The sequence below is a fragment of the Theropithecus gelada genome, chromosome 9, assembly GCF_003255815.1.
Source record: "Theropithecus gelada isolate Dixy chromosome 9, Tgel_1.0, whole genome shotgun sequence".
Classification (NCBI taxonomy): Eukaryota; Metazoa; Chordata; class Mammalia; order Primates; family Cercopithecidae; genus Theropithecus; species Theropithecus gelada.
In genome coordinates, this window is record NC_037677.1 from 63,437,422 (window position 1) to 63,464,032 (window position 26,611).

At 53.8% G+C, this 26,611-nt stretch overlaps 1 protein-coding gene across 1 annotated transcript in view; it reads right to left on the reverse strand.

The window, feature by feature from the left end:
- PALD1 (phosphatase domain containing, paladin 1) overlaps positions 1–26,611 on the reverse strand; it is a 90,824-nt gene that overhangs the window by 23,370 nt on the left and 40,843 nt on the right. Inside the window, exons 2-17 of the mRNA XM_025396952.1 lie at positions 19,076–19,289; positions 16,382–16,484; positions 15,641–15,820; positions 14,265–14,429; positions 12,936–13,096; positions 12,633–12,708; positions 11,738–11,889; positions 11,285–11,384; positions 10,969–11,073; positions 7,771–7,866; positions 7,267–7,395; positions 6,682–6,798; positions 6,443–6,598; positions 5,970–6,152; positions 4,345–4,485; positions 4,038–4,109 (exon numbers count right to left, since the gene is read on the reverse strand). Of these exons, the coding sequence (XP_025252737.1) occupies positions 4,038–4,109; positions 4,345–4,485; positions 5,970–6,152; positions 6,443–6,598; positions 6,682–6,798; positions 7,267–7,395; positions 7,771–7,866; positions 10,969–11,073; positions 11,285–11,384; positions 11,738–11,889; positions 12,633–12,708; positions 12,936–13,096; positions 14,265–14,429; positions 15,641–15,820; positions 16,382–16,484; positions 19,076–19,260 (2,121 nt within the window). The 5' untranslated portion in view covers positions 19,261–19,289. The remainder of the gene's footprint in view (positions 1–4,037; positions 4,110–4,344; positions 4,486–5,969; positions 6,153–6,442; positions 6,599–6,681; positions 6,799–7,266; positions 7,396–7,770; positions 7,867–10,968; positions 11,074–11,284; positions 11,385–11,737; positions 11,890–12,632; positions 12,709–12,935; positions 13,097–14,264; positions 14,430–15,640; positions 15,821–16,381; positions 16,485–19,075; positions 19,290–26,611) is intronic.

Consider the following 26,611-nt stretch of genomic DNA (forward strand, 5'->3'; position numbering starts at 1 on the left):
AGTTCCCCTCCAAATCTGTCTACACTGCACCTCTCTACAGCTGGCACCTGATCCAGACCTCCATCCCCTTTTGCCTCCACATCAGTACCCCTCTGACCAGCGTCTCCACCTCCTCCCGGCCCTCCCTCTCCCTGGTGGCCAGAGAGGTCTTACAAAAGTATAGATGTGAACCCATGTTTGTATAATTCCCAGGCTTTGATCTCTTCATGGCTCCCTTGCACTCAGCACAGAAACTGGGGCCCACAAGGCCCCCTGCACCACCCGGTCCCAGCCTATTTCTCCAGCCTCACCCATAACCCCTCCCACCACCCACCCCCACCACTCTGCAAGGTCCCCGCAGAGCCCTGTCCCATGGTCGACAGCCACCTGCTCATCTGCTTCTGCTTTCATGCCTGCTCCCCACTAAGTGAGGGGCTTTCTGCCAGCACCTGGAGTGGCACCTGGCACCTGCCCGATGCCCCAGCAACAGCTGCCCAGTGAATGAATGAACACCTAACTCGCCCTCTTCTCTCTCTGGCTGCCACTTAAGAACAGGGAAAGGTCTTTCCCCAACTCGTGTGTTTCTCAGAGTCCTGGCCTGGGGCTGGGCACCCCAGCAGGCATGAAGTTGCAGCCAAGTGGGAGGAGAAAAAAGAATAGTCTGGAAGGAACTAGTGGCAGATCTGGCTAAGGCTGTGCCCAGGGGAGCAGGAGGGAGCTGCCCAGTCCACACCTCCAATCCCAGATTCTAGGCAGGTCCCCAGGAAGGTGCAGGGAACTGTGTCCCCTGGGGGCCACCTCAGATAGGACTGCAGCTTTTCACAGGGAACCCAACTCCTGGCCTCTGCTGCAGCTGTTCCTCCTCTGAATTCCACATCTCGACAGCTGTCACGACCGCAAAGCCAGAAACTCGAGGTCATCCTAGGTGCCGTCCTCACCCCACATCCAGGAGCCCACAAGACCTACCAATGAGGACTGGGCTGCTCCTGCTCACCCTGCAGCCCCTCCTCACTCAGCTCCTGCCTCTCCCTCCACTCCCCAAACCACACAACTGCCTGCTGGGACCCCCAGACTGAGAGTCTGATCACAACCTCCTCTGCCTCCCTGCTGGCCTCACAGTCAAGGTCAAACACATAGTGCAACCCTCCAGGGCCTTCACAATCCGGGCCCCCACCCCTCAGTCCTGCCTGCTTCCCTTCTGACAAATCACAGCCTTACATCGTTCCTGTCCTTTCCAGAATCCCTCCTTTGCACACTTGATCTTTCTACACACTCCTCTCCTCACCAAGCATACTCACTAATCTTCCCCAAAGGCACTCAAATGCTGCCTCCTCTATGAAGCCCTCTCAGGCTCCCTCAGCTGCACTCTTGGCCCTTAAAACCAGTGTCTGCTCTGGGCCTCTTCATGCTCTATTGAATATTCCCTTCTCCCCAACAGACTGTTGGCTCAGCAAATGCTGAACTAATTGCAAAGGAAGCTGGTCTAGATTATCTGGGGGTGGGTGAGGATGGGGTATACAGGGGTGTCTTCAGGTCACATGATGTAACTTTGGAACACAGGCTCTGAGGTTCACAGCCTGGCTTATACCCCAGCCCCACCTCTCTGATGTGGCCCTAGGGTAATAAACTTGTCTCCCCAGGCCTCATTTTCTCATCTACAAACTGGGAGCAGTAAAAGCACCTACCTCCTGGGGGCTGGGAAAGGAGACAGGGGGAGTACACACAGCTCCCAGCACAGGGCCTGGTGTAAGGAAGCAGAGGCCTGACCATCACATTCGAAGGACCAATGCGAAGACTAAATTCAGCTGGAAAATAAACCCTCATATATATGGTCAAGTGGCTTTCAACAAGGGTGCCAAGACTTTTCAGTGGGGAAAGACAGACTCTTAAACTAATGGTGCTGGAAAAACCAGATATCCACATGCAAACGAATAAACTTAGACAACCCTTACCTCACACCATATACAAAAACTAACTCAAAATGAATCCCCCCAAAAAAAAAAAAATCCTAAAACTTAGGATTTTAACCTAAGAGTTAAAACTATAAAAGTCTTAGGATAAAACACAGGGGAGAAGCTTCATGACATTGGAGTTGGCAGTGATTTCTTGGATACAGCACCAAGGGCATAGGCAACAAAAGAAAAAACAGACAAACTGGACTTCATCAAAATTAAGAACTTTTGTGCATCAGATGACACTATGAATGAGTAAAAAGTCAGCCCACATAATAGAGAACATATTTACACATCACCTCTCTTATAAGAGATTAGTTTCCAGAATATACAAAGAACCAAAACTCAACAACAATCCAATTCAAAAATGGGCAAAGGACTTGAACAGACATTTCTCCAAAGATGTATGAGTGGCCAATAAACACATAAGAAGATATTGAACATCACTAATCATTAGAGAAATGCAAATCAAAGCCACAAGATACCACTTCATACCCAGCAGGATGGCTACTATCAGAAAAAAAAAAAAAATTGGCTGGGCAGGGTGGCTCACGCCTGTAATCCCAGCACTTTGGGAGGCTGAGGCAGGTGGATCATCTGAGGTCAGGAGTTCAAGACCAGCCTGGCCAACATGGTGAAATCCCATCTCAAGAAAGAAACAAAGAAGGGAAGAGAAAGAAAAGAAAAAACAGAAATCGAGTGTTGGCGAGGATGTGGAAATATTGGCACCTTTGTACGTTGCTGGAGGGAATGTAAAATGGTGCATATCCTGCGGCAAACAGCATGGTGGTTCCTCAAAAAAGTAAAGAGAATTACCATAGCACCCAGTAATTCCATTCCTGGGTATATGTCCAAAAGAATGGAAAGCAGGGACTCAGCTACGTGTACAATGCACTTCATAGCAGTATCATTCATGACAGCCAAAAGGTGGAAGCAAATAGTGTCCTTTGATGGAGGAATGGAGAAACAAAATGTGGTCTATCCATACAATGGGATATTATTCAGCCTCTAAAAGGAAAGAAATTCTGACACATGCTACAATGTGGGTAAACCTTGAGAACATCACGCTCAGTGAAATGAACTAGTCATAAAACACAAATACTGTACGATTCCACTCATAGAAGATTCCTAGAGTAGTTACATCCATTGAGACAGAAAGTAGAACAGGGGCTGCTGGGAGGGAGGATGGGGAATTATTACTGAATAGGAGGGCAGAGTTCTGTTTTGCAAGATGAAAGAGTTAGATGGGTTGTGGCAATGGTTGCACAACAACGTGAATGTACTTAAGGCCACTGAACTGTACATTTAAAAATGGTTGACATGGTACATTTTATGTTATGCATATTTTACCACAAAAAGAAAAGGAAAAAGGAAAGAATCAGAGAATCAGCCAGAAGAAGGAAGGGAGAAGGCACAGCATATGCAAAGGCCCAGAGGCTGCAAGAGCTTGGGAAGTGTGAGGTGCTGCACAGCAGTCAGGGCCTCAGGACTGTGGCGAGGGCAGGGGAGGGGCAAGTAGCGAAGGTAGCCAGTGACACAAGAGCCAACTGTGTTGCCAACTGCAGGTCAGCCATGGGTCAACTCTGAGAGACGTTGCCATGACTCTTGGAATGCCTGAGAAGATGGCCTGTGGCATGTGGCAGGTGCAAAATACATGGATGACTAAATCTGTAATGTTTGTGGCTGGCCATCCAGTGCCCTAATCTGAAATAGGGGAACAGGCAGAGCAGAGCAGGCTGGTGACCCACACAAGGTCATCAACCACAGCTGGGTTGAAGGTGCTGAGAGGTTGTTATCAACATTACCCAGACAAGACGGTGGCCAGTGACCTCCCCAAGGCACACAGCAGCCCAGCAGCAAGGCCAGGCAGGGAGGGGTCCAGCCCACATCTCCATGGCCAGCCATCTGCCAGGGCCCCAGAGCCAAGCTGTCCCATGCCTTGCTGGGCTCATCTATAAAATGGGAACAGGGAAGCACTGATATGATGAGGTGGCAGAGGTGACAGCATTGGGACGTGCTTTGAGGACCCCTAGACCTGTGAGCAGGAGTCCTCCTCCTCCTCCTCCCATTCCAAGGTGCTCCAGGGACCCCGCAGGGCATGCTCACCTGAAATTCACCCTTAGTGAACTTGGCATCAGGCACACTCACGAGCTCCTCCTCACCCACGTCGGGGAAGCCCTGAGGGAGGACAGCTGCTGAGACAGAAGCCCCCTCCCAACGCCAGGAGCCCCTTGCTGGGGAGGACTGGGGGGCTGCCCAAGACTGATGGAAGGGGCTCTGGGACCACACCAGGCTATCTGTGCCCCTCACACCCTCCTGCAGGACCTGTGTCTGCAGGACCTGTGTGCCTGGGACCTGAGTGTCCACTCCCTTCTGGGCATATCTCTAATCTCCCTGGAGAGGCCACACATACCTGGATGTGCCAGAAGGCCAGGACAGCCACCACCATCGCAGTCGTGGTACGGCCCTGGCCGCTGAGGCAGCTGAACACGAAGCCAGTGCCTGGGTCCTTGGAGAGGGAGGCCCATAGGGTCTCCAGCAGCTGGTCAAAGTCCTGGGTGGGGAGAGCAAGGTCTGGGTCAGCGGGTGCCTGCTGGATGCGCAGACCCCAACGGGGCCCCCCGTCCACATGGCAGCCCCATCCACATGGCAGTCCCAGCCACTGTCCTCAGGCCAGAAACTCTCAGGCCCCCAAGCTTGCACACACAAACAAAACTCACCGGAGTGCATGAGACTATGTGCGTGTCAACAGCTGCACCTGTGCAGCTGTAACCACCCTCACACCAAGCACCCGAACAGGACGTGCGAGCCAACACAGTACGCACCTGGGGCTCAAGGTGCCCGCCCTCCACCACGCAGGACATGCACCTGTATGCCACCCCTGTGTACTGCGCCCCTGGGCTGCACATGGATCACTGGCCCTGCCACCCACCTGAGCTGGACCCAACCCTGGTCCCACGATGAGGATGGAGGCCTGACCTCAGAGAAGCCTGGCAGCACACGGCCACTAGGGGGCAGCAGACTGCAGGCAGTGAGAGCCGCGGAGAGATGCGCCAGAAGGGGCTCAGGCAGGAAACGGACCCCATTGCCAGAAACACACAGCACACAGCGACCCACCTACAACACACGCACCACAACACACGCCAGACACACAACGCCACACAGGGATCCACGTCCCGTAAACACACTATAGAGACACCCACAGTCACAGACCTACAGATGCCACACACAAGCATTCCTAACGATCCCTCCACAAACCCTACCACACACACCACACCACTCTCCTAAAGATGGTTTTCCACACACAGCCCCCAACACAGACAAGGGAAACATCACAAACTCCATAAAAACACATGCACACACACAGCCACACTCCACACGCCACCCACACACTCCATACACAGTCCCCAACTGAGACACACACACCACGCACACCATGGACATGCTCACCCTCAACACACACACACACACCCCTTATAACAAATACACGCACACACCTGTAACAGAATACACACACACCCTGATAACACACACACCTATAACACATACACCCATAACACAATACACACACATACAACCTACAACACATAACACATGTACACACACCTTATAACACATACACACACGTAACAGAATACACACCCCGCTAACACACACACACCTATCACACACACACACGAAACACAATACACACACACCCTACAACACATAATAAACACATGTACACACACCTTATAACACATATGCACACATGTAACAGAATACACACCCCGCTAACACACACCTATCACACACACACGTAACACAATACACACACACACCCCCTACAACACATAATAAACACAGGTACACACACACACAAAGCTTGGAAGGGATGTGAATAAACCACTTGGGCCAAATCGGAAAAACCCCAGGAGACCATCCCTGGGCCCCATAGGGAAGCCGGGGCCGTTTCATTCTCCCAGAGCCCAGGCCAGAGGGGAGGCAGGGAGGCCTCCCGTCCTTCCCCAGAGGCCTCAGCCTGAGCATCACCCTCACCTCCTCTCGGGGAGCACCGAAGTCCGGCATGGGGATGCGGTGGTAGGTGAGGCCGGGGCAGGTCCTGCGGTGCTGGCTGAAGACCTCCTGCGTGGTGAGCCAGGTCTGGAACCTGTGGGTCAGGGGACCCTCCTTGCCCGGGGGAGGCTCACTTAGATGGGCCTTCAGCTGGGCCTCCAGGGTCTGGGGAAGGGCAGGAGGGAGCACACAGGCCACTGGGGCAGGCTGTAGGCTGGCCCTGGCTTCCAGTCCCATCCCTGACCTTCCAAGCCTCAGGGGTCACACCCCCAAAGCCAGGCAGGTTACCAGAGCACTTTAGTGGGAATCCTGAGTTGGCCACTCCCTGACACTGCTCCTCCCGGGGCCTCAGATTCTCCATCTGTATACAGGAGCGTGGGGCCTTCTGAAGACCCTCCCAGGCCACTCCCCAGAAGCCTCGGAGGAAGGGGTGCCTAGAGGGCAGGGGGCCTCACCTCCAGCTGGTCAGGAGTCACAGGGGGCCCAGGCCGCCGCAGGCTGTGGGTGTGCCCGTCACACTCCAACACGGCCTCCTCCCTCAGGCTCACCCAGACGACCTTCCGCAGCCTCCTCCTGGCATCTGTCAGGTAGGCCAGGATGCTCCCCAGGGCCTGGGCACGGGAGGGCCGGCAGTGAGCCCTCAGCCCTCCCTCCTCAACCCCACTGGGGGACCCAGGCCCCTAGGAGAGGTCACCTTGGCGCTGGGCTGGGCTGTGCCGTAGATGGGCATGCGGGGCACCCGCCGGAAGTTGGCCACATCCATCTCTCTGACAGTGCTGAGTGCGTCCGGGGAGACCAGATCGTCCTCCCGCTGTGGGGAGAGCACTGAGCCTGGGACCCACAGCAGCCGACTGCAGCCGCAGGAAGGGTCAGGACCTGGCCCAAGGCAGGTAGCGGGTGGGGTGGAACCCGAGCTTCACAGTTTACAAAGCACTTGGAGCTTCCCCCCAGCCCTGGCAAGATAAGCAATGGTGCTCACTCTCCAGACCAGGAAGCTGAGGCTCAAAGACAAGAAGCTGGAGGCAAAGATCCTAGAACCCTGCCCAGAGCTCTTGGGTTTGAGACTGAGGAGAAGGTACCAGAACAGCGGCCAAAGCTGCAAATACTTGCTGGGGCCTAAGCATGACCCCATTCTGCTCACAAGAGGATCCCAACACCCACAACCTCTCTTGTTCACCCGCGAGTACAATGCTTACCCCAACCCCACAGGAATCCAGTGTTCAGGGGCCAGGGCCAGTACACAGCCATGCCCACTTCCCCGACTGCCAGTCACACTCACCAGGGAGCCCTCGGCAATGAGGTCCCTCGGAGCCACAGGGCCTGCTGAGCTCAGCGTCACGGGCAGGCGGTACAGCTCAGGGTGGGCACACAGCCAGCGGCTGAAACTGAGGGCAAAGGCCAGCGGGTACTGCAGCCCGAGGCAGAGAGACGAGGAATTCAGGGGCACAGGGCCATCCTGAAATCTCCCTGCCCACACCATGGCAGGGGAAGCCCCAGGAGATAGCCAACATGGTCCGGGGCAGGGACAAGGGAGTGGCTGAGAGAAGACCTGGACATCTGGTGTCCTGGCTAAGGACAGAAACGAGGGCCCAGGGGAGAGAGGTGGGGCCTCCCTGTGCCCAGCTGCTCAGGGAGTACTCCTGAATCTGGGTCTCTCCTGGTTTCCCTTCCCTCCCCGGTTCCTTGCGGGGGGTCTCCCTCCACAGCAAGTCAGTCACTGCAGTGGGGAGGCTGGAAGAGGCCAAGGAGGAGGGGACATGGGTCTGCTCCTCCCGGGCCCCACCTGCTCATGAAGGTAGTAGTTAAACAGGATCAGGTAGAAGTACCGCTCCAGGCTCCGCAGCGCCCTCTGCCAGATGCTGTGTCGGCTGCCGCTTCCCTGAGAGGGAGGACAGGGTGTTAAGGAAGGGCCTGTCCCCATCTTGTCCCTGTCCCCATCCCTGCAAGGGCAGGAGTTAAGCCTTGGAACTCTCCAGAAGACAGTCTTCCCCTCCTTTCATGACACAGTTCTGCCAGGCTGGAAGTTCTTCTAAGTGTCTCACCCTATCCCAGTTGCTGTGGTTATCTGCGGTCCGGGGAGATATGTGGGTGACCACACCAGGCACTGTGGTTCTGGGTGCAGGGTTGGTCTCCCCAAGCAGGCTCCCAGCCCCGAGACAAGCAGGGGCTCCCTCACTTAGCTCCAGCGACCCCCAACAGGTCAGGGTTGTGCACCCTCTGTGTTGAGGAAGACAAGTGTGTGAACACCCTTCCCCGAGCCAGAGGCCCTCCCTTAAGAACTGGAACCTGGAGGGGCTCACACCTGTAGTCCCAGCACTTTGGGAGGCTGAGGCAGCCAGATCGCTTCAGCCCAGGAGTTCAAAACAAGCTGGGCAACATGGCAAAACCCCATCTCTATAATAAATACAAAAATCAGCCAGGCATGGTGGCACATGCCTGTAGTACCAGGCACTCATGAGGCTGAGGTGGGAGAATCGTTTGAACCTGGGAGGGTGAGTCACCAGTGAGCTATGATCTCACCGTTGCACTCCAGCCCAGATGACAAAGCGAGACCCTGTCTCAAAAAAAAAAAAAATGAAAAAAAAAAAAAAGAAGAACTGGGGTCTCTCCACAAGAAATACAAAGACCCTCACAGCAGTGCTCCGGGGAGCCATCCTAATTACTCCTAATTTACAGAGGGAACCGGAGATTCAGAGAAATGAGGTGACTTCCTGAAAGTCACACAGCTGACAGCAAACAGAGCTAGATTCCCCGTCTCCTGACTCCGGCCCAGCTTCCTCCGCATGGTGGGTTGTCTGAGAGAACCCCAAGGGCCCTCGGATCTCCAGGTTCTCCTGCTGGGTCAATAAATACCCTTTGGAAGGCAAGTGAGATTCAGAGAGGCCCTAAGAAGGGCCACGCCCTTTGGTGAAATTTAATCCCATCTTTGGGAATCTCCACCAGGGGTCGGCAAACTTTTTCCACAAAGGGCCAGACGGTAAATACTCTAGACTTTCAGGCTTCAGGGTCCCTGCTGCAGCCACTGAACTCTGCCATCCTAGCATAAGAGCAGTCGTGGGCCAGTACAGAAGAGAACAGCAAGACTGTGTTCCAGTAACACATTTACAGAGGCAGGCGGCAGGCTGGATTTGGTCTAAGAGCCGTAGTTTGCTGATGCCTAATCTAGACTAAGGGGAGAAAGAATCCTAAATACACAACAGCCTTCATTTTCATGAAGCTGCTCAACAAAGAAGTATTTACACTGATGGGGAACTGGAGCTACTCAATTGTCCAAGAAGAGGGGGACTGTTTAGTAAATCACAGCAGGGGTGACATTGCAGGGACTCTGGCAGGCTCTAAGTACTGTATGGGATTTTTTTTTGGTTTGGGTTTTTTTGTTTTGTTTTGTTTTTTGAGACAGGGTCTTGCTCTGTTGCTCAGCCTAGAGTGCAGTGGCGCGATCATAGCCCACTGCACCTTGATCTCCTGGGCTCACGGGATCCTCCTGCCTCAGCCTCCGTGATAGCTAGTACTACTGGGCAAACACCAGCTCCCAGGTAGTTGGTACTATGGGTGCCACCACACCCAGCTAATTTCTGTATTTTTTGTGGAGACAGTATTTCACCATGTTGGCCAGTCTGGTCTCGAACTCCTGACTTCAAGTGATCCATCTGCCTCAGCCTCCCAAAGTGCTGGGATTACAGGTGTGAGCCACTGTCCTTGGCCTTTAAAAAATATTTTTAAAAAGAAAAAGATCCAGTGTTTTGGGAGGCCAAGGCGGGAGGATTGCTTGAGGCCAGGAGTTGAAGACCAGCCTGGGCAACATAGCAAGACCCCATCTCTAAAAAAGTAAGGTGTGGTGACATGCACCTGTAGTACCAGGTACTCAGAAGGTTGAGGTAGAGGAATCCCTTGAGCCTAGGAGTTTGAGGTTGCAGTGAGCTATGACTGCACCACTGTGCTCCAGCCTGGGCGACAGAGTGAGACCCTATTGAAGGAGAAAGCAGACCCTATTGAAGGAGGAGGAGAAAAAAAGAAGAAGAAAGGAGAAGAAGGAGGAGGAGAAGAAGGGAGGGAGGAGAGAGGGAGGAGGGAGAAGAGAAGAAGGAGGAGGGGGAGAAAAAAAAGGAGAAGTAAGGGTAAGGAGGAGGAGGTAGAAAAGGCAACGAAGAGGGAGGGAGGAGGAAGAGGAGAAGAAGGAGGAGGAGGAGGAAAAGGAGGAGAAAGAGGGAGAAGGAGAAAGAGGAAGAAGGAGAAGGAAGGAGGAAGGAAGAAAAGGAAGGAGGAAGGAAGAGAAGGAGGAGGAAGGAGGAAGAGGAGGAGGAAGGAGGAAGAGGAGGAGGAAGGAGGAAGAGGAGGAGGAAGGAGGAGGGAGAAGGAAGAGGGGGGAGAAGGAAGGAGGAAGAGGAGGGGGGAGAAGGGGAAAGAGGAGGAGGGGGAGGAGGAGGAAGAGGAGGAAGAAGGAGGAGGAGGAAGAGAAGAAGAAACAAGAAAGCAGCAGCAGCAGCCACCTCTGTGGCTTTTAGATTCTTTCCATGCGATGTATGATACAAACACTATCAAGCCCACCTCCTTTCGCTAGGGCATGGGTACAGGGTCTGCTGAGACATCCTAGAGCCATAAGTCTTTCAGAAGCAGCCAGCTGGACCAAACCCCAGTCTTCCCAAAGAAACACCAGGAGTTTTACTAGTGGGAGGCCATGAGTGGCCTGGGGAGTATCTGAGTCCAGGGGCCCCTGCAGCCCTGGCCAGCAGCCCCTTCCTCCGTCCTGTTTATTCTGCAGCTGAAGGGACCTGGTCAGGGAAAGTAAACTTCCCCTCTTCCTTGTCCTTCCTGCGGGCCCAGCCGCCCTATCTCCCCTTCCTCTGAAAACTGCTCTTCTCATGGGAGATGCAGCAGCCAGAAAAAGTCAGTCTGAAAGAAGCCAGTCAACATGCCTAATGAAATCAGGCCGCGGGGCTCACAGGGAAGCAGGGTGCTCGCACATCCTTCCATGCCTCACCTGGGCTGGGCTCTCCAGTCGGATACCTTCTAACTTCTTCCGGTTTTCCAAGACCACTTCTTTCAGGTCATGCAGCTCGGCACAGGCAGTGATGGCTCTGTCCACCTGGTGCCAGGGACCAGGGCAAGGAAAGGGGGGGGGCGGTGGGGAGCAGGGTCAAGGCAGAATGGCAGGAGAAAAGAGAAAAGAGAGGGAAAGAAAAAGATTGGCAGAGAGGTGGGGGAGGGTATCAGGGAGGAAGAGAGCCCCGACCAGTGAGAGGAGTGACCGTCCCCTCCACCACCTCTGCCCCAGCCCCTTGCCGTCCCTAGCTCACCTCCTCCACCATCCTCCTTCCCTGGGACACCATGCGGAGAAAGCTCTGGATCAGCTGGAACTGCTCCATGGGCAGGGGCTTGGCCTGTGTGGGGGCAGCCCTGTCGAGGCAGGGGTCAGTACATTAGCAGGGCTCTTCCAAAGGTCTCACACAGCCACCTGCCTGCTGTCTCCGCTCATATGGCCGCTGGGGGACACCAGACTACAAGTTCCTTCTGAATCACGTTGTGGGAAGCAGGGGACAGTTCCCCAACTAGGGAAACTGAGGCCCAGAAAGGTCAGGTGACTTTCTCCAGCTCTCCCAGCAAGTCTTACGGCAAACCAGGAAATGAACCCCAGATGCCAAATGTCCAGCTCTGGCTCTGGGCTCCTAGACATGTCCCCACATTGTGGGGCAGCCTGTCCCCTCCTCAGCCCCACAGCCCTTCAGGACGCTGGGCCCTGGGCCACTCACTCTGGCTGGGAGGTGATCCCACTGCGGTGAAGCAGGATGAGGGTGCCCAGCACCATGCCCAGGTTGGTCCTGCCCACGCCCATCTGGCAGCTGAAGACGAGGGCTGGGGGAGGCCCGTGGGCATCGCAGAGCTGCAGCAGGCTGGGGGTCTCCTAAGAAAGACCATGAGGATCAGGCCCCAGTGAGGCCAGGAAGTCCTGGGCTGAGGCCTGAGCAGCGGAAAGCATGCCATCAGCCCACCCTGCCCCACCATCTGCAACAAAGTGGGCTCCAGTAGGTGTCCCGGCCTCATCTGCCAAAGCCACAGCCTCATCAGCTCCGCCTGCTCCCTCCCCAGGCCTTGGAGGAGCTCAAAGAACTGGAAGTGAGAGCAACTCCGAGGGCATCAGGCCAGTATTAACACCTCCTGTGAGATGCCAGTGGAATAAGATAACGTCCTGAAGGGGGCTGGACAGAAACTCTGCCAGGACTCAGGAAATGTCAGTTGAAGAGTCTATAGGGCAAGAGTTGTTAGCTCCAAAGAAATGAGGAACTGAGATCTAGAGTGGTGAGGCGATTAGTCTGGGGCCACACAGCAAGTTGGCAGCCCAGCCACGGCCAGCAGCTAGGCCAGTGGTCAGTGATGGGCTCTGTCATAAGAGACTACACAAGCACACACCTATACACAGGTACACACACACAGACACACACAGACAGGAACACACAGATACAGACACTTAGACATGTACACACACTCCCCAGAGACACACACCAAGGCGCTGACACACACAGACATATACACGGAGACAGACACCACCATACGTCCACCCTGATGTGCTCACACACACAACACAGAACGAGGGCACCTCCGTGGGGACGACTCTCAAGACTCCTCCCCCGTGCCCGCCCCACTTACCCGGAGAACACTGACAAAGGCGTCCAACTGGGCCTCCAGGGGACTCCCTTGCTCGGGCAGAGGCAGGCGGTGGTACCTGCCAGGTGAGGGAGAGCGGCCCATGGGGCAGGCACCCACTCTGGGAATCCCCCTCACTCCCTATTCCCAGGCACTGTTTGGAAACGGGCCCCACCGTGGGAGACATGGGTGGGGGGCACTCGGCCCAACCTGCAGATGGTGAAACTGAGGCTGCAGCTGGGGAGCAGGACCTGCAGCACCCATGGCCGGCACGTGGGGCCAGGGCTGAGGGCGGCTCCGTGGTACCTGTAGGTGGGCTGCAGGAAGAGGGGTCGCTTGTACACCTCCTCTGTCACATGCACGTCGTCCTCACCACGGATGGCCACAGCGTGGGGCTCCCCCTGCAGGTCCTCGATGTTGTGGTATACATGGTATGTGTTCTCACTCAGCTGGGCAAAGTCGTGGATCTAGAGGGAGGTGTGGGGGTCAGAGAGCCATGCCTGAACTTCAGGTCCCTCCCTGAGTGTCCTGGCTGAGAGCTCTGGAGTGACCAGGCCATGCAGAGGCCACAGGCAGGCTTCTGCTCGCGCCCCCCACCCCGAGGGAACTACATGGCCAGAGGTGCTCTCTATGCCCTTCCTGGGAGTTCTGAAGGAATCGGGGTGCCCACACAGTGGCCAGGCAGGAGGGCTCTGCCCAGTGGGTGCAGGAATTCACAAGGCCACCAGTGCCAGGATGGGGGAGGTGTGGTCAGCTGAGAGCTGGAGCTGAGGGGAGCAGAGCACACAGGAGGCCTGGAGGGGATGGGAGAGGGAGAGAGCTGGGTGCCGGCACAGCCTTGGTTCCTGCCATGAAATTTCTGGGGGCACCGGGACCCCACACTCTATTTACACATCTTCGCAGTGTGTCAGCTGTCTCAGAGGCCTCCACAATTATGGAAAACCAGGAGGACAGAGGATCTTGAAACAGGCCCACAGACCCACCGAGGGAATTGACTCAGAGCCTCGGGGCTCTCAAAGAGTTGAACTGCAGCCTTGGTCCTTCTGGTCTAGTGCTCTTTTCACTCGCCCAGAACCCCCACCCCTTTTTTTTTTCAGATAGTTTCACTCTACAGCCCAGGTTGGAGTGTAGTAGTGTGATCTCAGAGCTCACTGCAACCTCCACCTACCGGGTTCAAGCAATTCTCCTGCCTCAGCCTCCCGAGTAGTTGGGATTACAGGCATGTGCCACCACGCCCAGCTAATTTTTTGTATTTTTAGTAGAGACGGGGTTTCACCATGTTGGTCAGGCTGGTCTTGAACTCCTGACCTCAGGTGATCTGCCCTTCTTGGCCTCCCAAAGTGCTGGAATTACAGGCATGAGCCAATGCACCCGGCCCACCAGAACCCTTTCTAAATAAAGACGTTGAGCATCAATGAGAAAAGCAGGGTGGGAAAGGGGCAGAGGCAGAGAGCTAGAATAGGAAGTCCTTCCTCTGGCTGCCTGTAAGCCAGCCTTGCAGCCAGCCACTCACCCAAGCAGGGCACAACAGTGGGGGAACATGGGCCAGTAAGAGCAGGTGGCCTGGCCCCAGAAAGAGCATCTGCAAAGCTGGGCTGTGGGCTGGGGTCTCCCACACACTGCACTGGTCCTCACCTCTTTCCGGATGGCCAGCTCCAGGCTCTCTACCCGGACCCCAGGTCCAAGGCCCTGGAGATTCTCATGAAGGTTCTGCTTGTCTCGAGGTGTGTAGGACACGAAGTCCTCATCTGCACGCAGGAACAGCACAGGTTCCTCCCGCAAACAGAAGATGACACACTCCTGCCAGGAGCCCGACGGGGAAGGAAGCCATCACCATGATCCCGCACAGACAACCGCACAGACACCCACACCACTGCCCCACCACAGGGCCTCTGCCCAAGCTGTTCCTTCCTCTTTAAGGGCCCTGCACCCCACGCCATCCCTGCAACCTGAATTCTACCCAAGAGGCAAAGCTCAGTCCAAATGCCACCTCATCATGACCCTCCCGGTCAGCAGTGACCCCTCCCTCCTGTCAGGGCCAAGAGTCCTTCATCTGAATCTCCTGGCATTAATTCCTGCTTTGTATTATCAATGAGTGCATCTTTTCCCCCTTGATGGACCACAAGTTCCTCGTAAGCAAAATCATGTCCTGGTCATTTACATGTACCCATAATTCCTAGCATGATGTCCTGGATAAATCAGGTGCTTGATGAATATCAGCTGAAGAAAAGAATGCCCCATGACCATGCAATCATTCATTCACTGAGCACCATACAGGCAGAGGTAAATGTGTGGGCAGACGGTCCCCTTGAGGAACTTATCATCAAGATAGGAAGATGGGACCTGTGCACAGCCCACACCCCCAACCCATTCTGTCTCACTCAAAGCCTTTCCACCTTAACCCCAGGGTCAATTCAGATGCAGCTGCACCCAAGAAACCTACAATCGCAGCAGAGCCTCAGCCTGTGTCCTAGGGACACGCAAAACCCTGCCTTGACATCCGGCAGGTAAGAACAGTCCTTGAAAGCAGGCACTTGGGAGTTCAGCTGCCCGGGTTTGAGTCTTGGGGTACCACTCATGAGCTGTGTGACCTGGAGCAAGTCACTGAGCCTCTCTGGGCCTGTTTCCTCCTCTGCAAAATGGGAGACAAACTGCCACTCCATCACAGGACTAAGGTCAGGACGTAAGTGTTAGCGGTGATCACCATTCAGCAAGCTGTCAAATTATGAGCTGGCTCCTCCGGTCACCCGGTCATGCCCCCTACTTTCCCCGAAACTCCCAAGTAGGGTCTATGAAAGCTTCTGACCTTGTGCCCCGCCATCCACTCAGGACATGCAATCAATATCTACCAGAATTTCCCAACCAGACCAACCGCAGTGACCGTCCTGGCAGGCAGGGCCTGGTCCAGGCCACCACCCTACCTCCCCAGCATGCAGCAGGCCCCTCCAGCGCCTCTAAAGCTGCCCCTCTGAGGTGGGGCCTGGCTTCTGCCTGGGAAGTGACATGCTTACCCTATGTCCGTCCTTCTGGAGTTTCTGGAGGACCCGCCTGAACCCTGAGAGGCTGGGCTGTCCCATGCCGAACACAGCGAGTCCACCCTGCACCTGCCGGAAGTTGGGGGCCCCACAGCTTCCCACGGTGCCCAGCATGTCCATCTTCTCAGTGACATCTCGCACCAGAAAGTAGCGACCCTGGCAGGGGAGAGCCACAGGAAGGTCACTCAGATGGCTCAGGGGTATTTTCTGCAGATGGAGCTCTGTTCTGGGCTCCAGGGGACAGGGAGGGGGGAAATAGGGGCAAGAAGAACATGATCCTGCCCTCAAGTTGCCTGCAGTTCATGGAAAACATAGGCACAATATATAACTCTCTGTGATCTGGGGAAGGGTGTCATAAAGTGCAGGAAAAGGAAAGACAACTCCTCCAGAGGGGACATCAGAGAGGGCTTCCTTCATGTGGGAGGTGACGTCTGAGCCAGGCCTGGAGGAAAGAGCAGGGAGACGCTCTCCAGGGGCAAAGCTGGCTCTAGGGTAGGAGGTCCCCTGAAAGGGGCTTTTGTAAGAAGGCAGAGCTGGGAAACCAGGAATCAACCAGAGGACCACAGTGTTAGCTCCATCCTAGGGCCCTGCCAGTTCTGAAGATGGGCAGAGAGATGGGGAAAGTGGGGGAGAGCCAGAGGGAGGTGAGGGAGGGAACTCATGAGAGATAGGGGTGGGAGGTGGCGGGTGGGCTGGCATGGTAACGCCTGAGCTCACCTGCACCAGGTAGTGCTCAGGGGTGGCGTCCGAGAGCCGGCCCAGCGTGTAATGAGCCTTGAGCAGCTCGTCATGGATCTGGAACTCCTCCTTGCAGTTGTACCTGTGGGGGGCAGAATGGAAACTAAGTCAAGGAACCTCCATGGTCAAGGCCAGCTCCACCCTCACAGAGCCCACGGCAGGGAAACCTCTGTGGCTACGATTTGTGGCAGAGACTGCCTACTGTCCCTCAACATCCACTCTTCCCTTCTTCCTCAACAAGAGAGCCCCAGGGCTGTGACTGGGGACTGAGCCACCCAACTGAAGACTACATTTCCCAGCCTCCCTTGCAACTCATTGTGGTCACATGATTGAGTTCTGGCCAATGAGATGTGAGGAAAAGTGTGCAAATTCCAAGCCATTCCCAAAAAGAAGAGGTGCCTTCTATTTTGTCTTCTCCCCTTCTTCCTGGCTAAATTCCAGAAGTGATGGCAGAGGTAGAACATCTTAGATCATAAGAGAAAGCCACATGTTGAGGAAGGCATCCTATCTGGGTTACTTTGACAGCGGCCTAGCCTGTACCCGGAAGAAGACAACATAACTGGATGGTCCCTCCATCAGATTGTGTCGGAGGGACAATCCCTACACTGCTAACTCCACACACAGCGAGGTGGTTTAGAATGCAGGATTGGGGCGTGAAGCCCAACTCCACCCACCACTTGGTAACTCTATAGCTTTGGACAAGGAGCTCAGTTTCCAGGAATTCCTACTCCCAAGACTGTCCTGAGAATTAAATGTGCTAATGATTGTAAGTGCTTAGCCCAGTGCCTGCGGGCACAGAAAGCTTTTATTAATATAATTGTAGTTCTACCTCCACACAGGGCTATTTCAAACAAAACCCACAGATAAAAATCAAGATTTCTGCAGATGCTAAACCAGGCAAAAGTCCCAACCACTCAAGCAAGATTTACTGTGCCCTCAAGACACAACAGCTCCCTTGCTGATGATAACAATGAATATGACAGGGCCTCCCAGAGTTCATGATCTGATGTTAGGTCCTCTTGACAAAAGAAGTGCCTTTTGGAAAGGCAGGAGGTGGAATGGGTGGGGCAGAGGAGCACTAGAAGAGGCCTGGGTTCCCACTCCAGCTCTGCCTCCCTGTACCACGTGACCCGTGGGGAGCAAGTCTCTCTACCTCCCTGAAACCCAGTTTTCACATCTGAGCTAAAATGCATTAGATCAGGGGTTGCCATTCCTTTTCTGGAAAGGGCCACACAGTAAATACTTGAAGATTTGTGGGCCATACAGTGCCTGTTGCAACTACTCAATTCTGCCATTGAGGTCCTAAGCATCCACAAATACTGTGTAAGTGAAAGGAAATGTCAACATTCCAATAAAACTTCATTTGAAAAAAACGGGCCACACTGGGCCTGCAGGATGTAGTTTGCTGACCCCTCTATTGGATGATCTCTAGAGGTCCCTTCCACTTCAAACATTCTACACCCCCAAAAAGGGCTGCATTCATGGCTGGCTCCAGGCCCTAAGCACAGCGCCGTGTACAGGATTTTTACGGCTGGTCAGCAACTGTTCTGAGACACACCGCTTGGTTAAATATTCTGAATGTCATCTCTGCTTATGTTAATAAGGAAACTGAAGCCCAGAGAGGGAAAGGGACTTTGCAAGGGCAGAGCCAGGCCTTGGGCACGAGTCTCCATGCTACCTTCAGGCCCCAAACCACCTTTGTCATCTGTCAGTACAGAGACTACATATCAAGTCTCTTTTATATGACATTCCTTTTCCTCTCCTTATCAGAAGGCCAAGAATTGATTATGATGACAGTTTTCCTGGCAGGCCCCAGAGCTGGCAGGCAGGGTTTATCATTCCCACCCTCAGGTTTCCTTACACAGAAGGGCCCATCTGCTAAGTCTCTGCCAAACTTTGATGTGCGGAACACATTTAATTCCTAGCTAGTCATCTCCTGCTTCCTGCTTCCTGCTTCCTGGAAGACCCAGAGGAGGGAAGCACAGTGGGCAGAGGTGTGGAAAGTACGAGGCTTCCCAACGCACCAGGAGATGGATCCAATGTCCCCTTCATCTTCCTGTCCTCCCCAGCACAGCTGTCCAGCACCCACCCCTTCCTCCAAGCCCCACAGGGCAGACAGGGTTTCAGGGCCCACCTCATGACCTTCTTCCTCTGGACGCACGCAGTATGTCCAGATCTCAGAACACCAGAACACGCTGCCAGAACAAGCCCTGATGGGCATCATTAGGATAGCCGACTAGCAGCTTCCAGCTCCTTCAGCCCAAGGCCCTTCAACAGCCTGGTGTTAGCCTCAGTTTTGAGCTGTGATTATTGTCGGTGAAAAAGAAATCTCAATTTCATCCATCAATTACATAAACTTCTTTTGAAAATGTTAAGCCAAAAATTATTTTCAAAGGGGGTTCCCCCAGCCACGCCTCCTCCTCCGCATTCCCTCACACTGTGGATGTGGTGAGTAGCATGGGCTCAGAGACCCATAACAGAGACCCAGTTCTGCCAGGTGCATGCAGTGTGACTCCCGATGAACTGCTTCATCTCCCTGGGCCTCAGTGTCATCATCTGTGAACCTGAATCCAGCCTGCACATGTTAAGTGCTGTATGCCACTGTACTCCCAGGTAAGTCCCCCTGCCCACCATGTCTCCCAGGGACATGGGCACACTCCCCCTGCCACTCACGTGATCACGACAGGGGCCACCTTGTTGGGGATGATGGACTTGGCCTTGCTGTTATGCAAGCTAGTGGTCTGGAAGGAGTGGACACTGAGGGAGTGCCGACCGTCCATCGTGCCGCTGCCCTGGAGGCCCTCAAAGGGGGTGCCTGCCGAGACAGTCTGCTGGGCTGTGCTGGCCGTTGTACCCATAGTCTGCTGGCAGCCTCAGGACCCCAGACCTGTGGAATAAGAGGGTATGCAGTGAAGGAGGGGACGGGAAAAGCCACAGCAGGAGACCTGAGCCACCTCTCGCCCTCCATCATACAGAGGGAGGCAGTTCACTCTGCAGCTGGAGACAGAGGGAGGCTTGCCACCTACACCCTGGGGCCCAGAAGATCACATGCTCACAGAGTGCCTGCTCCATGCCCGGCCCTTTACCGATGCTTTGGGGGAGTCATGGACGTAGAGACACATAAAGATGCAGTCCCCAGCCCCTTTAGTTTGCACTCCTCTGGTGAAAATGAGACAGAAAGAGGTGAATCATCCACAGCAGGCCAGGGCCTAGAGTTCAAAGTGACTGTTTCAGGTGGTATAGACAAAGGCCAGACCTTCCAGGCTAGGAGAAGCAGGAAATGTCACCAAGAGAGGAGAACCAGGGGCAGATAGATGCAAAGAGGGAAGTCAGAATTGGATTTGAAGGCTTTGGATGGGAATGGATACAGGAGGACATACAGCCACGAATGTCATAAAATAAGGCCAGGGAAGTCCAGATTAGGTGAGCTCTCAGCAGATCAAGTGTTCAAAGAAAATACCAGGCCCCAAACTCAACATCAACATCAATATCTGAATTGGTGGCCGGGAGTGATGGCTCATGCCTATAATCCCAGCACTTTGGGAGGCCGAGGCAGGCAGATCACTTGAGGCCAGGAGTTTGGGACCAGGCTGGCCAACATGGTGAAACCCCATCTCTAATTTTAAAAAAAAATACAAAATTAGCCAGGCATGGTGGCACACACCTATAATCCCAGCTACTCAGGAGGCTGAGGCACGAGAATCACTTGAACCCAGGAAGTAAAGGTTGCAGTGAACAGAGATCCAGCCACTTCACTCCAGCCTAAGTGACAGAGTGAGACCCTATCTCAAAAAAAAATAAAAACAAAAATAAAAAAATCTGAATCAACATCAATATCCTCAACAGGCACAGCTCCCACCCCACTTGAAGAACGCCGGGGACCCTCGGGGATTCGGCAATCCTCCTGCAAGTCTCCTTCCTAAGGAAATACTTGAGGATGTGTGCACAAAGTGGGTACCAGGATGTTTTGTTGACTGGGGTGTTGTTTATAATCACACAACACTGGAAACAACCTGCAGCCCGCAGCAGAGGATTTGCTGAATAAATAATGAGACATCTATAGGGTAGAATGTTAAACAGCCATTAAAATAATCATATTGGCTGACACGGAAAGACATCTAGGACACAGCAGGTTGCATAGCAAGTGTGGGCACAGCCCCACCTTAACTCATGAAAGGGCGTCAGGATGAGTCCGAGGGACAGACACCGGGATGCTAGCACGAGTTATCTGCAAGTGATGAGATTATGGACGATTTTTATTTTCTCCTTTTTGCTTATCTGTATTTTCTAATTTTTCTCCTCCAAATATTGGGTAATATGGTTAAAACCTATTTAAAGAATAAAGGAATGGCTAGGAAAGATGGCTAGGACATCTTTTAAGGGCTGGTCAAGGGATGGGGGAGTAGTGGCTCAGGAGTCCAAGAGCCAGAGCTGCAGAGGAGGGAGGGGGCTGGGAATTCCACAGGGACAGAGGGCGACAGAGAGGCGGGACAGAGGCTCAGGGAACTTTCTGGGAGCTCAGTGGCCACTGGCCCTACATAGTACTGATGGTCCAGGATTGGGGATCAGGGCAAGCTGCCCTGCCAGCCCGCCACCCCTTGACTCTGCAGAAACACGAGGACAATAAGCATCCCTAGAGCACAGCAACCTCCCCAGCTACCCTCATCAGGCACAAGCTGCTCCACATCAATAGGGACTGTCTGCTCCCAACCATCCACACTCCCCCCGGGCCTCCCATAAGCAGCAGCATCACCTCAAGAAGTGGAAGGTAGGGTCATGGGGCCAGCATGAAGCTGGGGTCAGGTCAGTCTGAAGGCTGAGCTCACTGTCCTTTCTTCCCCAGGTCCTGAACCAGAGCTCTAGTCCCCAGGTGGGGACGCCAGGCCTCCTCTGCACCATGCACTCAGACTCCTACCCTAGAGCCACCTCCCATTCAGGGACTCTCGGAGGGAACAACTCCAGACTCATCGGCCCTCCCAGAACCTTCTCAAACAGGCACCCGTCCCTCTCCAGTCTGGAAAGATCCCTCCACCCCCACCCACGCCTGTCACCCTTGAAAACTCCCAGGAGCCTCGTGATGGCTTCGTTAACATACGCACCTTGTGTTTATAAGAGCCCCATCTCCATGGTGCTCCACACCCTAATTTCTCCCTCCCCTTCTCTCTCTTTTTGGCAAGGGTGGAGGGAATGAGCCTCTATGTTTCCAAACAGAAAAACAGGCAGATCAGAGAGGGGAAGGAGCTCCACAGTGGCCCCTCACTGGCCAACAGCAGAGCGGAACCTTCTGTCCACCTCACCAGCCCTGGCAGGCCCCAACAGTCCTCATCAAACTTTCCCAGACCCCTCCCAGCAGCCTGGGCCAGAAAGACATGTGGGAACAGCCTGGAGAACAAGGGCTCAGGGCAGCTCTCCCGGGGGAGAGGATGGGCAGGACACAGAAGTGTCTGCAGAAGGCAACAGCTGGCCACAGCTTCAGGCCAAGGCCGGGCATCAGGGCCCGTCCCCACAGGGCTGGGATCGGCCTGACACCTCCGCCTCTCCTCCCCTGCCTGCCCCCGGCTCCAGTTCCAGCCACCATCACCTCTCATGGGCTCCAGAGGCAATGACAGGCTGCAGCTGGTGCCCTGTAAGGGTGGCCCAGAGATGACACAAATGTTCACAGCTGCGGGCCGCAGGGGTAGAACAGGCAGCTAGGGGTGGGAGGAGGGCAATGTCCTTTGAAAATAGAGCCCACCTCCAAAATATCTGGGGGGGGCAACCCCAGGCTTGTCACACTGTAGCTCTCACCCTGAAATCTCTCTCAACTCTGCCAGAAAGAACCTCGCCAGCGTGGGGCCTTCCTCCTGCTGGCCACACACTGAGGGGCCTTGGGCCACTTCCTTCCCCTCTCTGGGCCTCAGTGTCCACAGCCACTGTAAAATGATAGTGAAGGGTGGGATGGTCTGAAAGCCCCTTCAGCTTCAGGGGGATCTGGCGCCTCAGATCAGTGGTCCTAGTGGTCACAGCACTGCTGTCGCCTGCCAGGGACAGGGGTCAGCAAAGGTAGGGGTGAGGTGGGGTGCCTAGTGCTCAAACCTCTGCTAGGGAAAGACAGGGCGAAGTGGGTTGGGATGAGATGTCCCTGCATGGTTGGTGAATGGTTTATGCCTTTATTTCCTGTCTTCTAACTCTCCTTTTGTCATAAGTGAGGGTTGCCCCTGCAGGGACAGTGGAGTATGAGGCAGTGCCCCTGGAGCTCACAGCCATTTTCACATCACATCGCAGTGGGATCTGGAGATGTCGCTTATGATACCACTCTTCTAAACAACAGTCATTATCAGACCCACCAGGGACCACGTGAGCCCCTGGTCCCCTGCCCACAGACACTGGGCTGATGCACCTGGCCAGCTTCGAGTAACTCTGTACCTGGTACTCTTAAACCACTCCCCATTCCCACTATGGGTCCTCACGATTCAGGTTAACTCAACAAGCTTGGAGAATCCTAGCGATCCTAGACAGAAGCCTGACTGTGCCTTATAAAACTAGCTACAAAGAAGCTGCAATTACATTTGCGAAGTGGGATTTGCAATACTTGGGAAACCTCGAAACAAAAATATCACAATGGCCTGGGTGTCCACCATGCGGGGCGCGGGCCTTTCCCTCAAAGACACTCCCCAGTTTAACAGCCCCACTGAAGCTGAGCCACTGCAGCCTTGTCACTGATGAGTCCTTCAAAAGAAAAATGTAACCTTAATTTGCCTAATGGGTTATCTTATTAGTGCAATAATACCTAAAGACAAATATTACCATTTGTTTACTGTTTACTTTTTAAACACAATGTGTTTAAATATTTTGATAGTTCTCTCAATGAAACATATTTCCTTTGTAACCCCGCATATTTTATGTATTTAAAAGCATTCTGAGAAGGAGTCCATGGGCTTCTGCTTGGGGGTCCTTGGCACAAAAAAAAAAAGAAAGAGGAAACCAGCCAGGCTTGGTTCGTGCCTGTAATCCCGGCACTTTGGGAGGCCGAGGCGGGCAGATCACTTGAGTTTGAGACCAGCCTGGCCAACATGGCGAAACCCCGTCTCTACTAAAAATAAAATTAGCCGGACATGGTGGCGGGCTCCTGGAATCCCAGCTACTCGGGGGGCTGAGGCAGGAGAATCGCTTGAACCCAGGAGGCGGAGATTGCAGTGAGCCAAGATGGCACCCCTGCACTTCAGCCTGGGCGACAGAAAGACTCCATCTCAAAAAAAAGAAAAAAGAGGAAATCTTGCTTGAAGGGAATAACATTCCCCACTGCGAACACAGGCCCTCTTCCACCTTCTCTGCTTCTGTTATTAACATCCCAAAGCCCTCATGAAGTGCCAGGCACCTTGCTGGATGCTTTTTGTCATACGGATCCCCAGAACCCTATTAGGATGAGGCCTCATTGTGTCCATTTTCAGATGAGGACAGCTGGTCTTTGGGAAGGGGCAGCAGTTGATAACTGCCCCTCAGCTTCCTCCCTGCCTCTTTAGACCTCACCCTTCCAGCAAAAGCAGCTCATACTGTCCCCTTCCCTCTGGATCTGAATGACCCCCAACCCCATTCACTCCATTCTCTGTGGGAACACCCTGACGAGGCCTCCCAGAGAGATACACAGCTTCCAACAGACGGTCAGGGACTCCAGGACCCATCTCACCCATGGAAGCCCTCAGTATCCAGCTAAAAAGCCACAGAATCATCCAGGCTGCAGCTCCAATGGCATTTGAGAAGGTCTGGCACACAGACATGCCATTCTCCTGCCTCTCATGGCAGTCAGAAAAGAAACTGACTGGCTGGGCGCGGTGGCTCACGCCTGTAATCCCAGCACTTTGGGAGGCTGGGGCGGGCGGATCATCTAAGGTCAGGAATTTGAGACCAGCCTGGCCAACATGGCAAAACCCTATCTCTACTAAAAATACAAAAATTAGCCGGGTGTGCCAGCAGGCGCCTGTATTCCCAGCTACTTGGAAGGCTGAGGCAGGAGAGTCGCTTGAACCCAGAAGGCAGAGGTTGCAGTGAGCCAAGATCGCACCATTGCACTCCAGCCCGGGCGACAAGAGCAAAATTCCACCGCAAAAAAAAAAAAAAAAAAAGAAAAGAAAAGAAAAAGAAAGAAGAAAAGAAAAGAAAGGAAACAAAACTGACCTATGGAGTCCCTGGCAGAGAGGTTACCTCATTTCCTTAAGAGGACTCAAGCTTCAGAAGGTGGAACATTAGCTCCAACTCACCCACTAGCTGCCTGATGCTCCAATGTACTCGCCCAACAAGCCAGAGTGGTAAGCCTCTTGTCAATGGCAGTATTCAAGCCCAGGGGAAGCTAGAGATGCCCATTCTGGGTCCTAGTGTAGGGACAATAGGCTAGAGGTTTAAGAGCCGATTCCTAAATATCTTGGGAGTAGAAGTCCATTGCTTTGTGTACGGTTCTGGTGGAAATGAACCACCACCATTCCAATCTTGGTTTCCCCACCTCGAATCCAAAGCTCACAAACCCCTACTTTCTTTGTCCTTGCCAGGGTGCAGCAGCCACAACCTCCCAGCATGTCAAGCCCAGTGGGCTTGAAAAAGATGACTGGTAGCTTTTCCAAAGTACAGTCTGGCTTCTCAGACTGTAGCAGAAAGGTGGCTATCTGACATTGACCCCAGCCACCACGCCAGCCCCGTCCCTTTTTCCTGCCCTCCCTGCCCGCCGGAATCCCAGACCCTCTGGCACGATCCCAAGACCCACCTTAGAGATGCTGAGACCACAGCAATCTCCACAAACAGCTGTCACTGCAGGACCCTATCGCTGCTGAGGCCTAACCACTCAACAGCCCCTGCCCTGTATCCCCCAAAAAGCAGATTCAGAGCTGGCCACATCCCTGAAGGTCATCTAGCTGCTGTGGTCTGAATGTTTTGCCCTTAGAAATTCATATGTTAAAATCCTAACCCCAGGCTGGGCACAGTGGCTCACACCTATAATCCCAGCACTTTGGGAGGCTGAGGCGGGCAGATCACCTGAGGTCAGAAGTTCGAGAGCAGCCTGGCCAACATGGCGAAATCCCGTCTCTACTAAAAATACAAAAATTAGCCTGACGTGGTGGCACACACCTGTAATCCCAGCTACTCGGGAGGCTGAGGCAGGAGAATTGCTTGAATCTGGGAGGCAGAGGTTGCAGTGAGCTGAGATCACGTCACTGCACTCCAGCCTGGGCGACAGAGCCAGACTCTGTTTCACACACAAAAAAGAAATCCTAGTCCCCAAGGTCATGGTATTAGGAGGTGGGGGCTTTAGGTGGGGAGGCGTAATTAGTTCCTGAGGGCAGAACCCTCAGGAATGGGATCAGTGCCCTTATAATAGGGACCCCAGAGAGCTGCCTTGTCACACCTTCTGAGGGATACGGCAAGAAGGCAAGATCAATGAAAAAGTGGGCCCTCATCAGATACTGAATCAATGCCTTAGTCCTGCACTTCTCAGCCTCTAGAACCACGAAACATAAATTCCGTTGTTTTTAAGCTACCCAGTTCATGGTGTTTTGGCATAGCAGCCTGAACACACTAAAATATTAGGGGCCAGGCGCAGTGGCTCACACCTGTAATCCCAGCACTTTGGGAGGCTGAGGTGGGCAGACTGCTTGAGCCCAGGAGTTCAAGACCAGCCTGGGCAACATAGCAAGACCCCATCTCATTTACAAAAAATAAAAAATAAAAAAAATAGTAAAATGCTCTCTTTCCTCAGATGAGGCAACTGAGGCACAAGAGAGTGATATGCCCCCATTCACATGGCAAGTGGCCACAAGGACAGAATTGGGACTCAGGGCTCCTTTCTCCAGACCCAAGGCTCCCTGGCTGGGCTGCACTGCCTCTGGCCTGAGGCAAAGGGGAAGACTGTGTTGTGAACACACAGAGATGTGCCAGTACGGAATTACGCTAGTCAGTCACTGTGTGTTGGTTGAGAGCATGTGACTCACATGCCTGCCAGGGGGCAGGGGTGGGGAACTCACTGGGGGTGAGATGGGGTTTGAACAGCTGCCTGAGACAGCCAGAGACCCTGAATGCAGAGAGGGGGACACCAGGAGGGCCAATGGGTGAATCTCTGACTGCAACGTGTTTGATGTATATTATCTCATTTAATCCCGACCCAAAAAAGAGGTGCCAACTCTTAACAACTCAATATCAAGTCAGTTTTTTAAAAATGTGAAGATGTGCAAAAGATCTGAATAT